General features: G+C 36.5%; 1 protein-coding gene across 4 annotated transcripts in view; it reads right to left on the bottom strand.

Annotated features, from left to right (window-relative positions):
- RANBP3L (RAN binding protein 3 like) overlaps positions 1-13,881 on the bottom strand; it is a 67,167-nt gene that overhangs the window by 42,211 nt on the left and 11,075 nt on the right. For 3 of the 4 annotated variants that reach the window (XM_074207678.1, XM_074207680.1, XM_074207679.1), the window contains exons 3-7: positions 10,489-10,599; positions 4,364-4,422; positions 3,698-3,734; positions 2,959-3,030; positions 2,414-2,488 (exon numbers count right to left, since the gene is read on the bottom strand). In XM_074207678.1, coding sequence (XP_074063779.1) covers positions 2,414-2,488; positions 2,959-3,030; positions 3,698-3,734; positions 4,364-4,422; positions 10,489-10,599 — 354 coding nt within the window. The remainder of the gene's footprint in view (positions 1-2,413; positions 2,489-2,958; positions 3,031-3,697; positions 3,735-4,363; positions 4,423-10,488; positions 10,600-13,881) is intronic. The other variant, XM_074207681.1, reaches the window with a different exon arrangement.

Here is a 13,881-nt window from a genome sequence, read left to right as displayed (position 1 = left end):
GACAAATGATATTTGGTATTATTATGAAAATAATCTGGATCTTGATGATCCACTGAAAGGGTCTTAGGGACCATCAGAGGTTTACCGACCATACTTTCAGTAATTCTGCTATAAGTATTTGAGAACTATTCATGGAAAGCATGGAACTGATTTGTATTATGTAGGAAATTATGAACTAAGTCCTCTAAGTATAAACCAGTTTTTTTTTTTTTAATTTTTGCAAGGCAATGGGGTTAAGTAGCTTGCCCAAGGCCACACAGCTAGGTAATTATGATGTGTCTGAGACCAGATTTGAACTCAGGTACTCCTGACTCCAGGGCTGGTGCTCTATCCACTGCACCACCTAGCCACCCCTAAGCTAGTTCATTTAATTGGAGGGTGGGAAAAGAATTGTTTATTAGTTTGTTTTGACAGTGTTAGTTTCTCCAATTTAAGGTTTATATAAATGACTCATTACTGATTGTATATAGATCTGAATATACCCACTATCTGTTGTTCATTCCTCCCAAGAGCTCAAAAATTCTGTTCTCAGTACAACAAAAAGAAAAACTACTACAATTACTACTATTACCACTATCTCTACTAGAACTAGTTCCACTACAACCACTATCACTACTAGCACTACTGGAACCGACAGCTGCTTTTCCTCTAGCGCTAATACCCTTTTCTAATGTTTGTAACTTGCCAGTGAAGGTTGTGTTGAAATGCATACAATCAAGAAAAATCTGTAGCATAAATCTTATTCTGATACCTACTTACTAGATATGAGTTTGGGCAAATCATTTATGCTCTCTGAAACTCAGTTTCCCTGTATGTAAAATAGAAATATTTGTTCTACTTAAATTAGTGTTGCAAGGATGGAAAGAGTTAATGTACATTTGTAAACTTTGGATTAATATCCTTTAAGCAGGAAAGATTCTGATACATTGGTACCTAGAATATTATTAGTGAACAGTAGTGACAGTAGGGTCATGAAAAATAGGGATTTCATGTTTTTTTTACTCTATTTACAATTCCTATTGTTAATTCATTCATATTTTCAAAACAGGGAACATACTTTTTCTTGTTTGGCAAAATTGGTTTTTGTAGCATCTATCCTATAGAGCAGATTATATTTTAATTAGAGTGCAGGAAATAGAGTGCTGGGCCTAAGGCTGAGTTCAAATCAGGCCTCAGATGCTTACTAACTATCTGACCTTGGGCAATTTACTTAGCTCTGATTGAAATGAGCAAGATGGCAAACTACTCCAATATCTCTCCCAAGAAAATCTCAAAAAGAATCACAAAGACTCAGACAGCACCAGAAAACAATTGAATATCAAAAAATATTTTAAAAGCAACCCAGTTGCTATTACTATTTGACAGGAGTAAAACCTTAGGCTCAAGTGTCTCCACAGTCATGGATTTGGACCTTGAAGGAAACTCTGCAGTTATCTAATCCAGCTCTCATTTTATAGATAAAAAAGTGAGGCAGGCCTGAGAGATCAAATGATTTGGCAAAGGTCACTAAATAGAATACTAGAGCTTTGGAAGACACTAGACCTGGAATTTGAATCTATTTCCAGAGGCCAGAGACAAGAAGTATTTATATACAACTAACAACATCTCAATACTATATTCTATTTTAAAGACTTTTTAGTCATCTCTTTTGACATGGAGTCAAAAATGAAATGGTTTCTGTACTCAAAAGAGCTAACATTCTACTGGGGGAAAGGATATTTCAAATATTATGATTTAATTTAGTACTGGTTCAATCCAAAGGTCATTTATTAAGTGTCTATTATTCTCAGATAAAGATGGGGATACAAAAACAAAAAGAGTAAATTCAAGATAATTGAAGGTATGTTGAGAATGGTTCACACCTGAGGGAATCAGGAAAAGTATCTTGTCTGAATCACAGAGGAAGTTAGGGATCCCTATAAGTGACAGTTAAGGGAAGAAAGCATTCCAGGCTTGACAGAAACTTTGTATGAAGGGAAATGGAAGGCAGATAATCTATTTTAATGGAACAATTCAACATTAATTTAAAATAAATAGAAGAGTATTATTCTGAGTGAGTGAAAAATTCCAGATTACAATATATTATATAAGTACAGTTTAATTACTGTTGGGTAGTGCACACATCATCAATTAACAAGTAAGTGGGTACTAATAAGTAAAATACATTTAAATTACATAATACTGTCCTTAACAAATTGTAGATTTTTGTTAAAAATGATATATATTTAAATTCATACAGTTTGAATTCACAAAGTTTTACTGTGTATAACATTTCAATTTGACTTCTACTTAATCTGACAAGTCAAAAATATTTAAAATACATTACTAAGTGAAAATGAAGAGGTGAAAGCCATTTTTACAATGTTTGTCATACAGGTTAGACCCTCAGGTTGGAAACTTCAAAGGCTATTACCTGGCTGGGAGGGGGGAAATGTAGGAAGGACAGTGAAGGAAGATGATCTCATTCGTTTTTGAGAGGGTATTGACTCTGAAAAGATATTTCAAAATAAGTTAATTGGCATAGTATGAAGTTTTTAATGGGGAAAATAAATATTTCAAGCAGTTAGAAAAAATAGTAAGAAAATTAATCTACTTCTTTTGAAGTTAATGACAGATTAGTAGCTAATAAGATTCTTAGAATAAAATATTATTACCAAATGATCAACTTAAAAAGTTATTCTAACAGGAAATTTTCTTTTTTTTTCTAATTGAATGTTAATTGGAAGAGGTGGGGGACTAAAGATGTGGAACATACTGTGAAATTTAGCTGAGTATTACTTAGTTTTGCTGAACAACAATTTTTTTAAAATTTTTTAATATTCCTGATTGTGAGGCATGACTTACTGGGAATGGGAGGAAGAGGGATGAATTTCTAAATAAATGATGTAAAAAAGAAAAGATACCAATTAAAGCCAAAAAGTTATTTGGAAAGAAAGTGAACTAGTACAAATAACATACCTGGTTTGATATCTGCCATATAGAAAGTAAAAGATGAAGAACGGACACGCTTTCTTGAAGAGCTAGAGAGTTCTGGGAGAAATACAAAGTGAAAAAGTAAACTCAGTGAAATGTTTCTTCATAAAATTAAAGCTTTTTTTTTGAAAGGTAATGGCATTAAGTGATTTGCTCAAGATCACACAGCTAGGTAATTATTAAGTGGCTGAGTTCGGATTTGAACTCAGGTCCTCCTGACTCCAGGGCTGGTGCTCTATCTACTATGCCATCTAGGTGTCCAAATTAAAGTCTTCTTAACCATGATGTGGATTGGATACAGAGAATCATGTTTTATAAACATTGTCCAGTAGTACTGTTTCTCAAGATACTTGAGATATAATTTTAAATAGGTGTAATGTTAATGGCAACAGCTGGGGCATTATTAACTACAGGCATATCAAGTACAGCTATAGAAGATCCATCATGAAATAATGTCAGCTTTATCAAAAAAATGTCATGATGCAAGGGGGGAAAGGAGACATCTCCACAGGTAGTGCAAGAGAGCATTATAAAGTTGACAGGGTCTCATATTGAAATACAAATGAATAGAAAAAAGACCATATCATCTTTAAACATACATGACATCAGAGATTCATAATTCACAAAACAGGAAACAATTTGATATTAATATGATAGAAGTATACCAACATATTACTTCCTTTAAATTGAGTTTACTTTAGAAATTCAAGATGTAACTTATTACCATGTTCCATTTGGTCAATAGTGTCTTCAGTTGGTTTCTGAAAAGAAGCAAAGATGTCTTTGAGATCTGGACTTTTGCATTTTCTGTTTCAAATGTGAATTTTTTTTGCTACATAGGAGAATCCCCCCCAAAACAGGTACATATAGTTTAGAGCAAAGTAAGCCATTTGCCCCCTTCAATCCATCCAGTTATATGAATGACAGTTACATGAGTTCCAAACTACAGGATTAGGAATTTTTTACAGGTTTTATGTCCCCTTGATGAATTATCCAAAGAGGATACTCACATACACCCTTACCCTACCCTCCCTCCAAAAAGCAATTAGCAACCAAACAACATAGCAAAATGGGATTATTCCTTGTTAATAATAGTGTTTCTCAAAGTAAATGATTTGAGTATGATGATCAGAGACATAAAATTAAACACCCTTTAAAATTCCTGAGATGTGTCTAAGGATCTTTTATCTCAGTTTAAAGGAGAACACTGAACAGATGAAGAACAGGTCTAGACATAAGTAATACTTCTTTAGCAAAAATTTCTTATGCAGATTTCTTTGGTAGAGAAATAGTAGACCATCAGAGAAGGAGGGGAGAAGTTGAAGGGAAGAAAAAGATGAAGAGAGGGAGGGAGAGGAAAAAAGAAGGAAAATATTTTTTAAGGGTTTACCTTAAAACCTTGATCTATGTTTTCAAAAATAAATATGGGCTGAGCAATAACATTTTTTTCTGGAAAAGAAAAAAATAGATTTTTAAAAAATTGTACGAAGTCCAAACTCTTTAAAAACTGAAAACATTTAAGGAAATAATGGCATAGAATTCTCTCTTTCTTCCCCCTTCAGAATTATTGTAATCTTAGAGCAAAAGATGAGAAAACTGAAGTTCCAAGAGGTACAATGACTTGCCTTTATTGTCCTCTATCTAATTAGTGATTGAGTCAGCATTGGAACCCAAGTGTTTGCTCCCTATTTTGTTAATGATCATAAAGTTTTTTGGATAACCAAGTCACATAGGGTCTCTCAATTTTCTCTACAAGTGTAAAAGAGAATCCTAATAATATACAGTACCCTCTGGTTTCCTTAAGAATTTTTATGTTAAACACTATATAAACAAAACCTATTATTCCTTTACAATTTTACTGACAAAGCAATATGTGGTATACAGTCTCAAAACGTCTTCATACCCCACTCCCCATTAATTTCCAACACACCTTTTTTTCTGTTTGATTGTTTTATATCGAGGACATAATTTCCCTTCATGTAATATGGTAGTTAGGAAGCCACACCTGATCAAATCTGGTCACTCCCAGGACAGCTAATTTTATTTGAGGGGATCTGGGAAATGTGAAGTGCAGGGGCTGGCTGGGGTTTCAAGGGATTTGCAGAAGCTGAGGGTGTGTTCATGATCCTTTCTCCCAGACAGGCAGAGGAAAAGGAGAGATCTGAGGGAGAGCATACATGCCCAAGTTAGAACTAAAGCAAGAACCCAGCAGGAGGGATGGGAGGCACAGAAATTTCTAATTCTAGCCTGGAGGCACTAGTTTGGCATAACCCCAATGGCTCTGAGCAAGACAACTCTGCCTAAGCTGCCCAGTGAGGGGGAGAGACAGTCAGTCACCGGGTTCTCCTGAACTGGATAGAACCAGGCAGGCCCAGCCTTGGGTAGAGCTGCTCAAAAATGAGGTGTTGGCTGAAGTGGAACTGAGTGTCACTCCAGCAGGGGTGCCTTTGTTGCCAAAGAGGTCACCTCTAATTGTTGCCAGGACTGGAAGAATCTGTCCTGGCTATAGACCTGACATTTTCTGCTCCCTCCATTCCAGACCTACAGTTTCTTATTTCTCTGCCTCTTTTATTCTGGTTTCCTCTGCCTTTGTCTCTTCTTTATTTCAATCTTCTTTTCCCTTTGATCCCATCTTTTCTTTCATCATGATGATGCTGATGTTTGTGCTTCATTCTCAAAGAAGACCAGGTCATCAAGGAGGTGATACCATGACAAGCACATGAACTGGATTTGAGTAAGGTGGGGCTATGCTAAAGTCATCAGCCTCACTTTCTCCTCCAAAGCCATCTGGATACAGTTGCTAGATATGAATCAGGACAATTGGAGATAGTCCTGGATTTGAGGTAGTCAGGGTTAAGTGAATGAGTCTAGAATTCGATTCCTGTCCTCCTGACTCCAAGACCAGTGCTCTAGCCATTATGCCAATGGATAATGTGTCTGACACAGTTCAGAAAATTCCAGGTTTGATTCCTGACTGGCTCCTAAGGAATAATTTTAATCTTTCATCATAGATTTAGAATTTATAAGAGAATTGATTATCCAGTTCACCTTCCTCATTTTACATTTTAGGAAACTAAGAGAGGTTAAGTGATTTGCTCGTTTGCACAGGCATGGCCTGAATTCAAGCTTAGATCCATCAATTCTAGATACTGTACTTGGTTCCCTCCACTGTCTAGTTCAGAGGTCCTTACCCTGGGGAAGGTAAAATCTTTAAATTTAGGCTTTTAAGATTATTGAAAACTTTCAACAGAAGTAGTTTCTTTTGTAATACTTGGTATTTTATTTTATACATTTACAAATATCATTCTGAAGAGTACATAGGATTCAGCAGACTATGAAAGAGGTCTATGAAGAAAAAAAAAATAAGATTAAGATGCCTAATCTAGTGCTTAATACTCTATACCCTTTTCTTTTCCTGAGTGGACTTTGCCAGTGGAAAACAGAACTGTGGCTGAGAATGCTTTGGGGAAGGGAAGTGTCATAGTCCCTCAAGATTTTCTCCCCTTTATCTTTCATTTTCTTGCTTTATACATTTTCCTTTTTTCTTTGTCTTGTATTATTTTCCATCTTTCTTTCTCACCCCAAGTCCTTTTTTTCTTTGCAAACATTGGGAAGCTTTCATCCTCATGATCACTGAGCTATGTGCTTGTGTTCCTAGAGATTTGTTAAAGTTCTCTAATGTTAAGCATCATTTTTTTTGTGGGGATAAGTTTTAGGGAGAGGATAGTGGAAATCACACTGGGTCCTACCCAGGGGTTTCTGAACTTTGAAAGCCTGGCCTAGTTGGCAAATATAAAGGATATTCCAAAATGGTCAGAGGTGTTGAAAAGAAATTTTTTTTAGGTTTTTGCAAGGTGATGGGGTTAAAGTGGCTTGCCCAAGGCCACACAGCTACATAATCATTAAGTATCTGAGGCCTGATTTGAACTCAGGTACTCCTGACTCCAGGGCTGGTGCTCTATCCACTGTGCCACCTAGCCTCCCCTAGGTGTTGAAAAATTAATGAATGTTTTAAAGAGATCAAATATCAAAACTGGAATGAATATGAAGTCAAGAATAATGAAAACTTTGGAAGAAATGTTGTTATGATAACAAAAATATTGGTTTTATAGAAAACATGAGATTTTTGCCTAAGCTATCGATAATTTCCTCTTTCATATAATAAATCAATTTTGTGTTTCAGTATTATATTAAAATTTAATTCATAATTGTGGGTGGATTTTGTTTGCAGGTCAGAAAAAACACTGAAAATATAACAGCTTGAGTTTAAATACTAGAAACATAGCTTAGCTCATATTTCTCTGCAGTATCTATGATATTTATTTACAGCAAAAACTTAGACTAAAAGGATTATGTCAAGTGAATTTGCCATTGCTCCATGATCAACTAACAGGGATTTAGAACATAAACCTTCTTGTCAGTGTACATGAGTGTATGTATGCACACATACCAAACAGAGACTGTATGGAAGCCATCTATTGGCTCAAAATTATAAGTTTTAATAGATGACTCTCATACAGTTTCTGGCATCCCAATATCAGGGAAGCCATTAACGATGTTCTAGTATCAGCCATTTTCCCTTGCTAGATGAAACTATAGAAGAGAGCATTATTGTAGAGAGGCAAAGAATAAGCCATTTCTGGGCTCCTTCTTAGTGAAAGCAGGATCACTTAATTTTGGTGTTAAAGACTACCCATGGTCCCATTGAAGTCCTATTTTTTTTTATGTTTTTGCAAGGCAAACGGGGTTAAGTGGCTTGCCCAAGGCCACACAGCTAGGTAATTATTAAGTGTCTGAGACCGGATTTGAACCCAGGTACTCCTGACTCCAAGGCTGGTGCTTTATCCATTATGCCACCTAGCTGCCGCTGAAGTCCTATTTTCTTAAGTGACATAAGAGTAAATATATCCCAGAAATTATCATTTTTAATTTAATCTATATGTTGGATACCAGTTCTCATCACCACCTGAAATTATTTAGTGGTATTCAAAAAAAATCACTTCTGAAGTAAATATACAAGCTAGTGTATTTCTCACCTTCTCTCCCCTTCTTTAATAACATATAACAGGTAAAATGTGAAGGGACTGATACAGTTCCTTATGTGAAAGATAAGAAGAGGCTATTGTAAGACATGACGACAGGTAATGGAAGTGCCTAACTCCCCATTTTGGGGCAGACATTTCATAATTGGTTCTGGTCTATTATCCATGTGTTATAGCTTCAAACCACTGATTAGAGTACTTGCAAAAGGTACTAGTTAACTAGGATCTTCCTCTCATTTGGTCTCCCTCCTGCCTAGCTTCAGTTTGTCTAAGAGAGGCAACTATAGAAAGGGAGAGGCTCTGGGCATTTCCTTTGTTTACCCCATGGAACAGGCCTATTCTCTTTCCCTCTTTGCATTTGTTCAATCTTATTTTAGGTGAAGGAAATTGGAGATAGTTACGAAGTTATGAGCTACCAGAGTCTGGAAGCTAGAACCGCGAGTGACATGCTGGTCCCAAAGTAGACCAAAGGCAGACTCTTTCATCCCATGGCCATGCTATATTTGGAAGTGAACTTGTGGCGGGATCAAAGGCAATGTAGAAACTGTTAACTGTGAATTCTCTTTCCCTAGAGACTAAGTGATGGGGGGTAGGGGGAGGTATATTTATGCTTCTTTTTTGCCATATCTTCAAAATAAAAATTATTTTATAAAATTTAATTAATGTTAATTTATTAAAAAGAACTACACACTAAGTATTGTTGATTAACAGTGGCAGAAACATAGCAGAATGGTGACTTGAGTCAATAATATCAGAAAATGTCACTCACAGGGCATCCCTAAAATTCCAAGGGGAAGTATAGTTGGAAGAGTAAGGCTTGAATACTACTACAAATGATATATCAAATAGTGACTATAGAAATTACAGATGCACATGCAGAAAATTTTAAAATTCAGATCAACTTAGCAATTTGAATACAACCAAAATGATATCACTATAGAGAGAAATTTACAGTGTGTCCAACTGTGACTGATCAGACCAATAACAGCTGGGAATGCTCTTCACAAGTAAGGCACAAATAGTCTATGTGAACACTTGAGCTTATCTCACACTTCCTATGAGCTGCTTTAATTCTGTCTTGCTCAGAGTACAGCATCCTCATGGATGAGGGCATGCCATGCTGGGTGGTCCTGTGCCAGTGTCTCCCATGTTGCACAACTAATTTTAAATTTCTTAAGGAAGACCTTCAGTGTGCCCTGGCATCTTTTCTTCTGACACCCTTGTGAATACTTGCTTTATGTGATTTCTACATAAAATAGTCTTTTTTGGCAAACATATGTTTGGCATCCTAACAATGTGACCAGTCTATTGTAGTTGTACTCTCTGTAGTAATGTTTTGCTGTTTAGCAGTTTAACTCGAGAAAGGTAATCTACAGAATCTTCCTAAGACAATTTAAATGGAAGTGATTCCATTTTCTAGCATGGTGCTGGTAGACTGTCCAGGTTTCAGAGGCATATAGCAATGAGGTCAGCACAATGGATGTGTAACCTTTCAGTTTGGTAGTCAATCCAATATCTCTTTTCTCTCATACTTTCTTTTGGAACCTCCCAAATATTCTGGCAATGTATGCGCCAATCTCATTATCAATGTATACCTCCCTAGAAGGTACACTGCCAAGGTAAGTGAATATATTCACAGTATTCAAAACTTCTCCATTTGCTGTGATCAATGGATCCACATATGGATAGTATAGTGCTGGCTGAATAACAAAAAAAGTGCATGCATGTATCTATGTATGTATACATATATATATAATGTTGATATAATAAACATATTTTATACTTGATTATATTTGTATGCACAAAAGTATAATTTTGTAAAAATATACTTATATGTGTGTGCTTGTGTAATATATTTATGATATGTATGTATGATGTGTATGAGCTGTTGTCATCTGAGTGCCTGAGCTCTATGTGGGAGAGCTGGCTGTATGGATGGTGTGTGCATGTCTGTGAGAACTCCATATATGTATATGTGTGTACATGTGTGCATATGTGTGAGCTATGTCCTTTCATTTGGTTTGAAGAAGAAAAGTGTATGAGGCACAACAATAGGAGAAAATAATCAGATAATCCAGGTATTCTTAACATTTGTTCTATAAGACAATAAGTGACATCTGCAGAAGCTAAGGAAATCTCAGAGGGAGGCACAAAGTGTGATACATCTTGGATGGTAGGGATCTACTTTAATCCACTTTGGTGTTCCCTAGAATATGTGAGCTTTGGCTAGAATTAGCAATGCTATAAAGAGTAATGGCATAGTCATCTGGTAAGGGTAAGAAGGGACATTAAAGCAGGAGCCTCATAAAGGAAGGGATCAGAATTGAAGGAACAGAAGTAAGTAGAGAATTGAGAGAAGCATGTCTCCCATGATGAAGAGGTGTGAAGACCGTATGATGTGGTCTATGAGGGAGCTAGTGGCTTTGTTGTTCAAGTCTATTATTCACATATACAGAGCAGGAAAGCTACTTACTACACTTAGTTTTGAAGTCAAGGGAACAGAAGACATAAAAGGCAACAGTGTAAGGATCAAGCTTTTCCAAAGGCTCTTGTTTCTTGATTTCCTTTAATCTGATGACTTTAGCTAAAAAAAAAATGAAGAGTGGGTTGGGGGCAGTTAGGTGGTGCAGTGGATAGAGCATCAGCCCTGGAGTCTGGCCTCAGACACTTAATAACTGCCTAGTTGTGTGATCATGGGTAAGTCATTCTTTTCTTTTTTTTTAGGTTTTTTGCAAGGCAAATGGGGTTAAGTAGCTTGCCCAAGGCCACACAGCTAGGTAATTATTAAGTGTCTGAGACCGGATTTGAACCCAGGTACTCCTGACTCCAGGGCCGGTGCTTTATCCACTGTGCCACCTAGCTGCCCCCAGGTAAGTCATTCTTAACCCCATTGCCTTAAATAAATGAAATTTTTTTAAAAACCCACATGTTAAAAAAAAAAGAGTAGGTCTATATAAATTTTGTTGCAAAATTCTTGCAAAATAACCTATCCCTGTAGAATCTGGAAAGTTGCCTCCTCAGGCAAACTGAAAGAAACGTAAGTTTACATAAAAACTACTTCATGAGCTTGGACTATGAAACTGGAAAATATGAAGCTATAAACCTTTATTTTATTTGAAGAGTTTCTCAAGTAATAAAAAAAAATTCCTGGTGCTCTGTGTGGGGATAAGGTACCATGGAATCTATGCCATTCTTCTTTTTACTCCAGTGTCAAACAGAAGTCTGGACAAAACTCTATATGTTTTTTTGAAAAATGATAAAGAAGAGCAATGAAAATCTGAATATCAAACTTTTAAATATATTTCCAAAAAGAGCGAATTGTAATACTTTGGGGTAGAAGGGTGGGGTGGGAGTGTGGGGTTGGGGGGGATTGAACAGGGAGGGAAAAAGAGTACTCTCTATATTGAGTTAATGAAGTAACCACAAGTATGAGGTATTCTCACCCCAAGTTCATAACCATATATGGAGGGGCTATGGAAATGTGCAAATAGGATGTCATAAATCACAAATTAGCAACCAGTCTACAAAATGTTTCCATATAGAAACAGTCCGTAGTAAGTCCCACAAAGCAGCATTCTTTAAGGTGATGTGACATTCTTGGCTATGTTATTATGCAAGACTGTATACTATTTTTAAAAACATCATTCCTAACCAGGAACTCAGTAGTAAAGAGGTCATTTATTGAGGAAAGTTTACAGGGGTAGCTTCCAGGTCAACTCACAAAGGACTCTAATGCAACTTCAGACCCAGGAACTAGAGGAGATGAAGGAACTATTCCAATGATTCCAATAAGCATGTTATGCTTATTTTTTGACCTCAGATGTACTTTTGAGTGTACTGCTCAATTCAACAAACATTTATTACTCATCTACTATGTATAACATGATTAATAACATGTCCTTGGATTGGAAGCCAAATCCTTTCTCTGATATCTACTGAATGGATAGCCCTGGGCAAATCTAACCTCACGGCACAGCCAGGAAAATTTCTATATGCTGCAGAAAATTAGTCAAATTGCCTAGGGAGAAGCCATGTTCTCACTATCTACAGCAAAGAAGTTACAGGTTCAGACACAAAAAAATCATATTTTGTAATAGGCATAGAGGACTTCCCTTTAAGGGACTTATAATTTAATAGAATAATATAATGCATATGTTTAAAAAAACAAAGGAAATTTAAAAATAGGATCTGTCAGGGGAATCGGGAAAGAAGAGTACAGGAAGAACTTTTTGGAGGAAGGACCTAAACTAAGGCTCAAAAGAATTTCAATTGGCAGAGATAAGGAAGGAGCTCATACCAGTTATGAGAGATGGTGGGAGAATTCAGGATGAGATCTGGAACAATTAGTGGTTTAGTTTCAACTGGAATATAAAGTACTGAAAGGGAGTAGTAACTGCAATGGAAGGTTGTTGTGAGAATGTGGAGGCTTTCCTTCCTCTCTCCTACTCTTGGAATCCCTAGTTCACCTCAAAGCTTAGCTCAAGTGCCTTCTCCTGTCACATTGAATCTCTCAGTTGTAGGCTAGTGCTATCCCCTGTAACTATTCCATATCTCTCCTCCCTTTCATGAGGAAGCTCCTTGAAAAAGTTGTCTCCTATTCAGTGACTCCATTTCATGTCTTCTCATCTTGTTCTCATCTCTGTAAGTTGGGTTTTTGATGTCATCATTCAAATGAAATGACTCTATATTTACCTATGACCTCGAAACTGCCAAATTGAATGGCCTTCTTCTCAGTCCTCATGATCTTTGGCCTCTCTGCAGTCTTTGACTGAATTGCTCCTTCTTGCTTTTCTCTTCTCTCTAGGTTTTTGTGGTAATGCTGGTACTCCTTATCTGTGTGGTCACATCTTGATCTCCTTTGTCAATTCCCCAGTCAAATTGTCTCTGTTTGGGGCATCTCCCAAGATTTTGTGTGACTCTTTTCTTTCATTGTTCAACAGTATTGCATTTGGTGATCCCATGGATTTAATTATTATCTCTGTGCTGATGATTTTTTTTTGTAAGGCAAATGGGGTTACGTGGCTTGCCCAAGGCCACATAGCTAGGTAATTATTAAGTGTCTGAGACCGGATTTGAACCCAGGTACTCCTGACTCCAGGGCCGGTGCTTTATCCACTACGCCACCTAGCCGCCCCTTGTGCTGATGATTTTTTGATCTGCTTATTTAGTCCTATCTATTTCCTAACCTCCAATCTCCCATCTCTAATTGTTGATTAAATAACTCAAACTGAATGTTTCATCTCTTAAGTGAATTATGTCCAAAATTTAGTTCATGTTCTTTCTTCCTAATCCTTAGCTCCCTCCACCCCCTTAATTTCTTTGTTACTGTCAAGGGTACCACCAATCTAACCTAGGTGTCATCCTCAGCTCCTTACCCTCTTTTACCCATCATATCCAATCAGTTGTCAAATTCCGTTATTCCTACCTTAGTAGCATCTCTGGTGTATATATTACTTTTCTTTCTTATGACCTTAATGGAAGTCCTCATCACTCTGAGTTCCTCTTAGTACTAGCGCCCTCCTGAGATTATCTTCAATTTATCCTGAATACTAATTATTTGTATACATTTGTTTGCATGGTGTCTCCCCCATTAAATTACATTACTCCTTGAGAATAGGGACTGTATTTGCCTTTCTTTGTATTCCCAGTACTTAACAGTGTCTGACACATAGCAGGTTCTTAATAAATGCTTATTAACATGACTTACCACCTTATTAATATTTATAGATGCTTATAGCATATGTATCATACATATGATCAAATGAAATAATGTATATAAGTTGCTTTGCAAACCATAAATAAGTATGAAAACATTCTAACATTTATTATGTTGGTATTGTATTATTTCTGCCATCAGTCATCAAAG

Source organism: Macrotis lagotis, chromosome X (genome assembly GCF_037893015.1).
Source record: "Macrotis lagotis isolate mMagLag1 chromosome X, bilby.v1.9.chrom.fasta, whole genome shotgun sequence".
Classification (NCBI taxonomy): Eukaryota; Metazoa; Chordata; class Mammalia; order Peramelemorphia; family Peramelidae; genus Macrotis; species Macrotis lagotis.
The sequence above is the reverse complement of the archived record's forward strand: the minus strand, read 5'-3'. Positions and strand labels throughout refer to the sequence as shown.